The sequence below is a fragment of the Rhinolophus hipposideros genome (assembly GCF_964194185.1).
Source record: "Rhinolophus hipposideros genome assembly, chromosome: 10".
NCBI lineage: Eukaryota > Metazoa > Chordata > Mammalia > Chiroptera > Rhinolophidae > Rhinolophus > Rhinolophus hipposideros.
The window spans coordinates 46,693,436-46,705,921 of NC_138056.1; the positions used below are offsets into that span (position 1 = coordinate 46,693,436).

The 12,486-nt window shown below is 56.1% G+C and overlaps 1 protein-coding gene across 6 annotated transcripts in view; it reads right to left on the bottom strand.

The window, feature by feature from the left end:
- Window positions 1-12,486, bottom strand: part of PDE2A (phosphodiesterase 2A) — an 88,342-nt gene that overhangs the window by 47,622 nt on the left and 28,234 nt on the right. For 3 of the 6 annotated variants that reach the window (XM_081061766.1, XM_081061763.1, XM_081061761.1), the window contains exon 3: window positions 3,138-3,199. The exons of the other annotated variants lie outside the window; for them this stretch is intronic. In XM_081061766.1, the coding sequence (XP_080917892.1) occupies window positions 3,138-3,199 (62 nt within the window). The remainder of the gene's footprint in view (window positions 1-3,137; window positions 3,200-12,486) is intronic. 6 annotated transcript variants of the gene reach the window in all.

A 12,486-nucleotide genomic window follows, 5' to 3' on the forward strand; every position in this document is an offset into this window, starting at 1 on the left:
GGGCTTGAAAAGGGAGTCAGTGGAGAAAAAAGGGAAAGGCACTCCAGAGAGAGTGGTCAGTGTGAGAAAAGGCAGGGAAGCCTGGAAGAGCTGGTGTCCTGGGGAGTGAGCACTGCCATGTCTGGGGACAAACGGTGGACATGAGAGGGCCCAGCTGGCCGACAACGGCATGCCAAGGGGTGTGGTCTTCACTTGTTCCATGCGCAGCAACAGAGGAGCCAGTGCTGCTAGGCTGTGCATGCCACTGTGGATACCTGTGCCCTTGTTTATGTCCGCCTCTCTCCTAGCCTGCAACCCAGCTAGGGCTCCTAAGTCTCCGTCTGGGCCTTGAGAGGCAGCACAGAGAGGGCATGGACCCAGTGTGCTCAGTTCCCTGAGTGAACTGCTTCGGCCCTGGCATTCAGAGGGAGTGATGACACTGGCCCCGAACGCGGATTCCAGACTGACCCCGAAGAGCTCCTCCCCCAGGTGGGCTGGCTGGCACAGGGGCCAGGGAACCATCCCAGAGGGTGTGCTAAACAGACCACCGTTAGGTGGGGTAGGTCCTGGCAGCCCTGCTCCCCTGGCTGTCGTGCTGCCAGTGCTAGGATAACGTGCTGTGCTCACAGACGTTCCATGAACCCAGCCCAGCCCTGTGGTACACCCTGTCTCACAGGGCACACAGCCTAGTCCTGGCTCCAAGGAGCTCACCCTTGAGGGAAGCAGGTAGGGTGCCAACTCCCTCCAAGGACCTGCTGCGGGCCAGGCCTGAGCCAGGCCCCTCACACATACTGTCTTTGTGACATCTTCCAGCAGCTTTGCTGTGATTATGTCCAATGAGTGTGATTATGCCTAATAATGATGGAGCTTCTTATCCCCTTGACAGGTGAGGAAATTGACGCTCAGGCCAGTTAAGGGATTGGCCCAAGATCACACACCTATGAATTAGTGAAGCTGGGACTCGAACTCATGCCCATCCAACCCCATAGTCTGTCCATTAGATGAGGCCATCTTGTCTCCCCAGCCTCCACCCTGACAGAAGGGCTCCCCATCATCCCCCCATCCCTCTTTCCTTCCAGCTGTGCCTATAGTCGGAGCAACACCCCAGGGTCCCTTCTCTCTCCAGTGCTGTCTTTTCTATGTTGGGGAATCCCCGAGGGTGGCAACCCATCTCTCCCAGCAGGACTGAACGTGGGCCTGGGCACTCAGCATAGGGTGCTAACTAGACCCACAAATAGAACTGGCTCTGCCAAAGGGCCAGGCAGACATCTGCCATCTTCTGGGTGGGTGTATGTGGGGGGCAGGGCAGAGGGGTTCATCGCCTAAGGTCCTCAGTCCGAGGAAGGGGGAGGCAGGTCCCAGACAAAGGAAAAGTGGAAAGAGAACAGAGGCAAAGGGAGCAAACGGGGATGATGCAGGAATGCACCACATGAGGATGAGCTGGGCAGGAGGGGCCGAGCCTGACCGTGCAGAGAGCAGGGCCAAGGGCCTAGCAAAGGGCCCGTGCACAGAGGCACAAACAAGGAGCCTGAGCCTGGCTCCTTTCCTCGAGGCCCAGCTCCCGTTGCCCAGGAGGGTCTCAGCTGCTCCAAAGCCCTCTCCCCTCACGGCTTCCTGGGAGGATGACAAATACAGTCTTTCCTGGCAGGTGGCAGTGGCTGCTGACACACTGCTGGCTCCCAGGAACGCCATCTGTCCTAGCTCTGGGGGAGCTTCCCCCGCCCTTGAAATGCCATGGCCCTAAATAAATTAATAATGACTTTCCAGGACCCCCTCCTCAGTCCCTTCCCCAGCTCCCATCTGTAGGGACATTTTCAGGGCTTGGCCCCACGTCCCAGCTGTGAGCCCATGCTGCCCCCCATCCCCCCATGCCCCAGGCCCTGTGTGGGCATCTTTCCCATCTTACAGGAGGGCAGGGAGAGAGCGAGGGTTGGGCATGAGCCACATCTGGTCTCCACTCTCAGCCCTGCCCCTGACTCACTCACTGTGTGACCCCACTAGGCCTCAGCTGCCCCAAATGTGAAAGGAGAAGAACAGCATCTGCCTCATAGGGCAGCTGCGAGGATTAAACAGGGAAGTGTGTTAAAGCCCCTGGCACAGAGGAGCAGCTCACACAGCAGCAGTAGCCTTTCCCTTCCTCTCAACCGGGGCGGGGGGCACAAGAGCGGGCTCATGTCGGTCTTGCTGCTTGGTCCATTTTACACACACCTCTCTTCTGTGCCACCCCCCCCCATTTCAAGTCCCCTCTGAACACTGTAGATTCCTACAAGGCACCCAAAGGCGCTGGCAGGGGCTAGGGATGGCACCCCTCATCTCAAAGGAAATGCACGCACTGAGACTCAGAAATGAAAACCATCACACTCTCTGGGCTCAAGTTGCTCACAATTCAGAGGGAAAGATATACAGAGTCACATAATGGAGCAAACAGGGCGCCAATGGCACAGACAGCAGAATGCCCCCCCAGTGTCTGACAGCCAGGGCAGGAGAGCTCAGAGGAGGGAGTGCGAGGGGCACGGAAGGCTTTCTGGAGGAGGGGAGGCTAGAGCTGAGTCCAGAAGGATTTGGGAAGCTGAGGCAGGAAGAGGCCAGCAGGAGTGGTTCTGGGGAGGCAAGAATGGATGAAGGGGGGCTGCAGTCTGACTGGGGCTGCAGAGGGAGCAGGCGGTTGGGTAACATGGAAAAGTTTTTAGCAAAACAGTGACAAGCTCAGGTTTGTGTGTTAGAAAGAGCCTTCTGGCAGCCACATAGAAGATGGGGGCAACTAAAAGCAGACAGCAGTGAGCCGTCCAGGAGTAGGATGACGAGTCCCAGACAAGGGCAGGCAGCGACGATGAAGAGGAGGAGAGGAATTCAAGAAATAATTCGGGTAGAGAATCAATGGAGAATCGTTGGATGAGGGTGGGGAGGAAGAGAAAGGAGTCTGCAATGACTCCCGGATAACATGGAAGGAGGTCAATCCTCTGTGGGAAGGAACCCCGGAGAGAGCAGGGTGCGGGAGGTAGTCTTGGTATGGGGTGACCCTAGGCTGAAGGGGGTAGGGCTGGGATTCGGCTCCAGCGTCCCGGTACTCCCTGGGTTGGAGGCAATGCTCAGACTGACCCCCAGCCTGTGCCCCCGTACCCCAATCCCACCCACTCCTCCGCCTTCTGAGCTCTCACCTCCAGTCGGACGTCTCTACTTCTTGGGGGCACTGGCTCCTGTGCAAGGAGGTCCTGGCTGGCTGCAGAGACAAGAAGTCCAGGGGCTCAGGCCTACCCGTCCTTCTCCCCTTCTCCCCAGCCTGCCCCACTCCCAGTCCCTAGTGCTCCACAGGAGGCCTGCGCCATGGAGTCTTGCCTGATTGTACCTGCTCCTTCCCCACACTCCCTTCATGTTTCCTGCTTCCTTGGGCACCCCTAGCTCTGGCATTTTCTCTGCCCCTCGACTCTGAGAACAGAGCCAAGCTGTTCCTTTCAGCCTGGGGCTCCTCAGAAGTAGAATCTACCACATTTTTACCCTTTCCCAGGGAGCTTCTGCTTCTCTCCAGGGAACTTCACTGCCCTCCTCTAAGCCTCAGTTTCCCCATCTATAAAATGGGATTTGTAGTATCAAGCTCACATAGTCGTGGGCCAGACTCTCAGCTGGGGTTGCTATGAATCCTAAATGAATGCGATCATGTGTATGAGCCCCCAACCCCAGCCTGCTGCTCAGTTGTCTGGGCTCCGATTGGACGCCCCCAACCTGCGTCTCAGCAACATTTCCATAGCTCCTCGAACACTAGTGCATACGCCAGGGACCTGCTCACTCGATCTCTGGGACCCCACCACCCAGGTGGTGTCCAGAAACCCCAGCCTCCCCCAAGCACTGCCCAAGGGCTGGCTGCACCCCCCACCCCCACCCCCACCCGATAAGTGCACCCAGGCATGGCACAGGCACAGGCGGAGGGATATTCTGAGCCTGGCTTCATTCCCGTCAGCTGCTGGCCGCCATGCCAGCCTGGCGCGAGCGCAGGGGCTGATTTGATTTGGCAGCTTTGAAAGCATGTGGTGGGGATGGGGAAGGGGAGGGGGGATGAGACACCCATCCTTGCTAGGAAATAAACAGCCTCAGGTACTCAGAGAGCTTGGGGGAGGGCACAGTCTGGTATGGGAGGTGGTTCTGGGTTCCCTGCCTGGTGCCCCCTCTTCTTACCCAGGCCCTGGCTGCCTGCCCATGCCTGCTGGAATCTATGGCTCTCCTTGGGTCACCACAGGGGTGACAGCAGCTGCACCTGGTGTGTGGATGCTTGTGGTGTGGCTGTGGCAGGGTGTTTGGTTGTCCCACATGCCTCTGTGTCCTGTGGGGTCTTCCTGCTCAGCCATGCTTGCAGCTGGGTCCGAGCGTCGCCCAGGATGACTGGGTCTGTATGCAGGACAATGGTCTCTATGTGGCCGTCTCCCGGGGTGACGGTGGCCACATGGCTGAGCTTCCATGGGGGACTAACCGCAGCCCAGGGCACAAGTCCATCCATGTGCCTGAGCCCACTGTAGGGCTGGTGTGCACTGGCTCTGACCCATTCCTTCCCTCTGTGCAATGACCCTGCTAGCCTAGCCGTGTCCGGCAGAGGAAATGACGAGGGCCCAGATAAGTGCCTGACCCCAGGGCCCATCCCTTTTGTCCACAAGCCTGAGCCTCCTTTTCCACACTGGCCTCTGATGACCCACCCACTGTGCTTCCCAGGACAGCCCCGCCCCTTCCCTAAGAGGGGTAGCTAGTTTCACTTGATTCCCCAACTACTCCGTGCCCTGTGGTTCTGTGTGTCCGACTTTAAACACAGGGAAAGGTGGACAGGTGGAGGGGTACCTCAGCTAGGCATTCACAGCTCCTCCATAAGCCCATCCTCCTGCCTACCCCCAGTCAGAGCTGGCCAGCTCACCCCTCCCAGAGCCCGGGGTACCTACACCACCATGGTAATATGCTGCTGGCGCCCGGGGGACCTGGCTCCACAGCCTCCAATGAGAGAACTGCTGCTGTGAGATCAGGATTTCTGATTCCCTGCCCTCGGCACCGAGAGGTCCAAGGTGTGGGGCAGACCAGGATCCTAGTCCCAAAGGGCCCAGAGGCCAGGATTGTGTCCCAGCCACCAGCCAGAAGGTCAGGGTAGGGTGGAGCCTGCTTTGGGGAAGACGCAATGTCTCATCTGTCACCGCCTCCCCATTGTCCCACTGTCCTCTGGGGACCTCAGGGCCCTCCCCACCCAGCCACAGGAAGCTGAGCCCCTCCTGGAGACAGAAGGAGGGAACACTGAAGGCCCTTGAAGTCACAAAGAGGGAACTCATAAAACTCAGTTGTGACAAAAGAGCTAGTGGGATGGAGACAGTCTACAGGGAGATTCTGGGGGACTTCCTGGGAAAGGTGTGTGGTACCTTAAAGGAAAAGAACACAGGTTCCAGGGCAGCCTCCTAACTATGAGATATCGGTTTTCACCTGGGACTTGTATGTACTCATGTATGTACTTGCATGTGTCCATGTGTGCATGGGTACACATTCCAGTCATGGAGTCCCAAGGGCAGGGTATGCCCAAGGTGGGGGTCAGCTAGGCAGCAGGCACAGTGACAGAGAAGACAGTAGTCTAGGCAAAGAAGAGGAAGAGAGAACAGCTCAGGGCTGAGGAGAGAAGCCTGTCAGGTTGGTCTGTCCTCAAACCCAAGACTCAGGCCACCAAGGGCAGTGTGCTTCCGTGACCTGGGTCCTGCCACACCTACTGCGCAACTTCCCCTCCGGAGACCTACCCCTTGCTGAGCTACCTTCCTCACCGGAAGAATGAAAGGGTTGGACTTGATGATCTAGGGCCCTTCCAAGTCTAACAATCTTTTGAGAGAGACTGACACAAAAAGACAGAGACAGAGGCTTTACAAGGGTGGGGCGAGAGTCCAGGGGAAGCAGCGATGAGAGTAAAGGATGGGGCAGCAGGAAGAAGAGAGTGATGCATTGAAAAGAGAGGAGGCCCACTGTGGGTTGGGCAGCTGGGGCACAACTCCCTGCTGGGGGCCCTACCCTCAGGGCCAAGACAGAAGTTGGTAGACAATGAAGCCTTGTGGGTGACAGGCAGCAGCTGTTGCCACCCCATCTGCCTTCTGGCCTGTGGGAGGAGAAAGATGGAGGAGTGATAGACAAGGGCTCTGCCACCCCCTGACCTTCCTCTCCTCTCCCCCGCTCCTGCTCCGAAGGTGTTCCAGGGGAAAGAGGAGAACTGCAGGCAATGGGGAACACCCAGGACCAGGAATCAGGAAGGCAGGTTTCAGGTCCTGCCGTGCTGTGTGACCTGCGTCCACTCCGAGCCTCCGTCACCTGGCTGGGGCTCCTGCAGTGGTACCGGGCTTCTGAGGGACCCAGCCGGGACCGGCTCTCTAGAGGGCTGAGATCCTTCTCTCCTGCCTGGATGTTCCTTCCCCAACTCTGGCGTGGGTGCCGAGGCACAATTTAAGAGGCAGCAAGCCATTGGACAGATGGGCTGGCTTTGTGCCAGGCTGGGCTGCCACCAGGGAGTACCTACCAGTCATCAGCTCTCCAGGCATCCTGGCCTGGGACCCCATTTCCTTAAGCCTTTCTCACAGCCATCCCCAGGGCACGAGCAGGGTCCTCCCTCCTCGGCCTGCACTCAAGGGGTGCTGATGGTCACCAGCCAATGCCCACACTACCCTTCTGGCCGCCCTGGCCTCTGCCCTAGTCAGAGGCCCTTGGACTTGGGGCCCTCACAGGCAGGGGTTTGTACGTTTCCATGTCTGTGTCCAGGAAGTGCTTATGTCCTGTTTTCCCCCTCAGGCTGGGGCTGCCTGGGAGGGGATGGGGGTGAGCAGGCCTCTCCTTCCTCCACTGTCGACATTTCTGCCCAGAGACTTTAGGGGCTGGGAGGCAAGGGCACTCTTCTTTCTGCCGTGATTCTGAAATGGTTGAGGAATGGAAATAAGGGAACAAAGGAAATGACCCCTTACCCTGCAAACTTACGGAGTAGCAGGTCTCACACATACATACACACCAATTCTGTTGTGGCAGGAGACAAAGCCCGGGGGAGCCAGGTTGAGAGGGTCTCCATAACCCTGAATGCCAGCCCAGCCCCTCCTTCTGTCCCTCACTGGGGGTGGGGGCCTCCCACTACCCCAAGCTATCTGTCTCCATTGCTTCTTGTTCTGTTTTAATAACAGAACATCAATGTTAACAAGGCAGGTGGTTGCAGCTCTTCTCAGCCGCCCCATTTAGAATCATTGAATCATCACATCATCCAATCCTAGAATCCTGGATTCACAGAATGTCTGCGTCCTTGGCTCCCGGAGCCTCCGCATCTTAAAGTCACAGAATGTCAGAATCACACCACCACACCACCACACAGCCCTGGCTGGAAGCTGAGAGCTGAGGACGGCTAGAACCCCCTGCACCGACCATGCCGGATTCTCAGTCACCTGTCCTTCGAGCTCATACAGCCCCCTGGAGATAGTGACCCCAACTTCCTCCCGTTACAGGTGAGAAGATGCAGCCCAGAAAATGGCCTATGTAAGATCGTGAGAGTGAGAGCTAAGCAGGGCCCAGCCCCAAGATTGCAAGATGGGACCTTAACATTCTGGTGTTCTGGAAACTGCGCAACTTGCCTGAAAGTTACCTTCAGCTCCTGCCACTTCCTCACCGTTCCCCCTCCCCTACCTCTGTACCGAGGGCCCCCAACTAAATGGCAACCATAGACGGGAGGAGCTCGAGGGACCAACTGTCTCAGGATGGGGGACAGAAAAAGTAAACTACCTGCCACCTGAAGCCATCAGCCAGGGGACAGGCTCCCCATGGGAAGTGCCCTAAACACAAGACCAAAGGTCCTGGAGCCCTAGGGGTCCAGCCTTGGAGGCAGCAGCTTTCTAGGGCTTGATCCAAAGTGGAGGGAAGTGGTGGAGGCTTACAAGTGATCTTAGAACCATCACGTATGTTTAGCATTTTCATAAATTTACATTTTAACTAGTTTTGGAATGCACTCATACAGTTTTGGATTTGAATTTTATTAAATATTACATTTCACAGATTGTTTTAATTTTCGAATTCTGAACACTCTTCCCAGGGCAGATCTAGGTCTGCGTGCTACAGAGGATGACGCAGCAGCCCCGAGCACGGGCCAGGGCTCCTGGTCTCCACTTAGCCTTAAAGCTCCCGACCTAAGAGGCCTTCCTTGAGACCGGCTGGTCTTTAGTGGGCCTGACACGGGCCCAGGCATCTGCCCTCAAACCCTGTCTTCCCTCTCGTGCCCTCTCTGACACTGGGGCGCCGTTCTCTTTCTCCCTTCACCTCTATAGATGACGGACTCCCTCCTCTACCCCTCACCCCTCTGTCCCTTCCCCTCCATCCTTGACATTTCCCTGTCAGCCTCGTCACTCCTGGTCTGGACCACACTGCACCAGTCTCCACACAGGCAGCCCAGCCTCCCTCCCCCCCTCCCCTCCTATGTGCTCTCTACCCCTGGGCCCAGTGGGGTCCCTAATACACAGGTCTGAGCCGTCCCAGCCCTGCTTTCAACACTTTGCCCAGGGCCCAGTTCCCTCAGGAAAAAGTCCCAATTCCTTGACATGGCTTATAAGTCTTGCACAGCTTGGCCCCTGCCAGCCTCACCAGCCCCGTGTCTTGATGCTTCACCCCTACACCGCCCCCCCCCCCAATCCCACCGACTCAGCCACGCTGACAGTCCAGGATCCAGCTCCAAGGGAACTGCAGAACCACACTTTCCTTCCTCTGTCTGTCACCAGCCAGCCTTCACATTCACCATTTCTCTCCTTCTCTCAGCCCAGAATCTTCTCCTGGCTCATCCCTTCGTTCTCAGTTTAGATATGTTTCCTCCTGGAAGCTCCCCAACTTGCCCCTCCCTCCCACTCTGGGCTGAATTAGGGGTCTCAGCTCTGTCCCACCCTGGTTCCCGAGTTTTTTTCCAGCATGGCCCTCACCACACAATCTACTAGCATCAATCTTTGTCTGTGCTCCCTCCCCGCCCCCACCCCTTACCCGTCGTCAGTCCTGGTACCTAGGTCTCTCTACCCGCCCTGGGGCATACACATTGTCACTCAGACTTGGGGTCATGTGTGGCAGAACTTTAAGGCACACGTCATCTCTACCTTCCCTCTCTGCTACACACATAGTAGATTCTCACTTAACGTCTACTTGTGAGGGCTTGGCAGCACACAGGCAGGGCTGGGGTGCTCAGAGGAAGTGAGAATCCCTGGTCTGGGCTGCGGGCTTTCTGGAGGAAGTATTTAGGAGGATCCTCCATGTGTCAGTTCTAAGACAGCGACAGAGGATAGGCCACAGGAAGTCCCCAGCCCAGACTTAAGGGGCATTAAAGCAAACGATCAGAAAGGTGCCAGAGTCCGCAATGGCCAGGGCCCAGAATAGGGCCACTGCAGGGGTTGGCAGTGCCTTCAAAGAGGCTTCCTGAAGAGAGGGTACTTCTGGCTGGTTTGGGGCAGGGAAGAAGGTAGAGATGAATCAGGATGGAGAAAATGGAGAGAGACAGAGACGTGGAAGAGAAAGCTCTGTCCCTTCTTGTCCTTCACCCCGGAGAGAAAAGGGAGGGGGAAAGTGGACAGCAGGAGGCGCAAAGAAGGCCACGGCCGAATGGAAATATAACATCAAGCTGACACCATGGCCAGGGCGGCTATGGATGGCGGGGGCTGGCAGGGAGCAGGTCCCCAGCTGTGGCTGGGAAACGTTTCCTGTCTCCTAGCCAGAGGGGTCATTAATAATCATTTACCCGCCACAGGCAGCACGGAGGCCAGCCAGGGAGCAGCATGGTACTGGGGCCAGAGCCCAGCCTGGTGGCCAAGCGCGCTGTATTCTGAGACCAGCCCTGCCACTTTGCTGTGAAACTTGGACACGTCACCTGACCTCTCCTGGTCTCTGGTAAGGCTGGTAAAAGGAGGGTCTAAAAAGAGGAGGCTGCCTAAAGACCCGCCACGCTAGCCTGGGCCTCAGTTTCCTTAGATGACAATTGGGCTGCCAACCCTACAGGGGGTTACGGACATCTGATCATTGCTATGAACATCTGGATGATGGCAAGTCCAGCTCAGGACACCTGGGATGGGCAGACCCCATCCAGTGTCTTAAGAGAAGCCTTATAGAACCAAGTGCACATCAGGCTGGGAAACACATAAGGGAGAGCCATCTGCCCAGGGTCTGGGGGCTGACAGTGTGGCTGAGCCAGGAAGACGGGGTTTCTCACACACAGGAGGTAGGAGCCCCAGGAGGCTGATTTTGTCACTGCTCTGACCCTAGCACTTACAATTGTGCCTGACTGGTACATAACAGGTACTTGATAAATGCTTTTAGACAAATGAATGAGCTAATCTGTTAAATGACACATTTGTTTAAGGAGCTTTGAATTTGGAAAGAGCTGCCTAAAAGATGATGATGATGGGGGCGGCCCGTTAGCTCAGTTGGTGAGAATGTGGTGCTCTTAACACCAAGGCTGCCGGTTCGATCCCCAAATGGGCCACTGTGAGCTGCGCCCTCCACAACTAGCTTGAAACAACTACTTGACTTGGAGCTGATGGGTCCTGGAAAAACACACTTAAAATAAATTTTAAAAGTTAAAAAAAAAAAAAAAGATGATGATGATGGCAATGACGATGATTCTGGCCAAAGACAATGGGATGGGCAAAGAGCTTGGACGTGAAGGCTTGAGAAGGCTGGAGGCCCAGAAATGGCCAGCCAAAGGCAGACAGTATTGCTTGGAAAGAATCAGCTGCAATCAATATCCCTGTTTCCGGCTGGGTCAGAATCTTCCTCAGCCCCAGGCCACATTTCTGTTCACCAAACACCCCCTCAAGGCCCAGCTCAAGCCCTTTCACTTCAGAGAAACTTCTAAAGGGGCCCCCCCACCGGCCCCTTCCCCTAACTGACTCTGATAGTCTCTGTACTTTCCAAACGAAAGGAGTCCTCGCTTTTCACGCTCCCTAATACCTGTTGGCAGACTGTCTACTAAGGTTTCCTCATTCCTTTCTCTGGAGGGTATGACCTGGATTCTCCTATTGACTGGATCTCTCCCATCAGACTAGAGGGTCCCCAAAGGAGTGATCACGCTCCCCTTTTCAGATAAGGCTCTCTGTGAGGCCAGGGACTATTCCCCCCATCAGATGTGAAGTCAACAAAAGTGGAAATAGACTGAGGTCTTCCTGGTTGTCTCCCAGCCTGGGGACTCTCCCTGGGGGCCACACAGAGAAGGGAAGAAGACAGGTCAGCAAGCAGAAGGGGGTACTTTGCTGCTCAGCACTCCAGATGTGGCCACCCAGGGGCCTACGACCTCGCCCAACGCCAAGCCTGGCCCAAGGTGCTCTTGCACCAAGGAAGTGCCACTGAGGGTACCACCCAGGCCTCACTGCCTGTGCCCGCACCCCTCCTCTTTGTAGAGTACTATGACGTGGCAGTAAACACAGTGACCCTGTGACACGTGCATCCTCTCTCCACCCCCTTCCAAATCCCGGCCCAAAACATGAGACAGGCTAAGAGGAAAAGAACAAAGGTTCCCGGACTGCGACATCGCCCAACGCCTGCTTGTCCAGGGCCTGCTCAGCCGGAAACCCAAGACAAAGGCCTTGGTCAAAGCAAGGGGGATGAAGGGCAAAGGGTAGACGCAGCCTAGCCTGGGGGAGCCATTCGAGAACGTCACTGGGCATCTCTGGGGACCTAATAGGGAGGGAAGTGAGGACAGGACGGCAGCCAAGCCCTCCCTGCACACACACGTCACTCTACAAACATTTATGGGACACCTGGTGGATGTCACACACCCCAAACATTACATACCTCATTCCTCACCCCACACACCTTATGCACACACTCCCTTACCCCCCACAGTAAATTCCACAGCTCTCAACACCCCCCCAACACACACACAACCCTTATCTTCCTGGAAGCCCCGCACACACTCCTCACCACACACATAAACAGCTCACCAGGAGAAAAGATCACATAATCCCCACATCACACCAAAAAGCCACACAGCTCACATACCCACACTTCACATCACACTCACACTCAACCTTCCATCACACACCTCACACACCCCAGATTCACCTCCCCAAGAACAGATACACACATCCAATTACATTCAACACACACACCACCCAGACATAGAGACACACCCTGCATAGATAATGTGCACGCCTAACGCGACACACGTTTGTGGACACAACCCCTCAGCATAGACAATCCTGTTTGCTCACTGCTTCCCTCCCATGCGCACACGGGCACACACACACACACACACAGTCAACCACTCCTTGCCTTGGACCCCTTGGCCCTGGCTGCTGCACTCTTTCCCATCCAGAGTTGTTCAAACAGCCCCCATACAGACACATGACCCTTAAACACCAACACACGGGTCCTAATCTATTTCCCAAGCAAGCCCAGTGACTCTAAGCCATCACCCAGGCTGCAGACACACTCAGGCACACACAGTTCCCCCCACCCCAACACCCCTCTGCCAAGACACCAAATGAAACCTTTATTCAGGTCCCTACAGTGGCT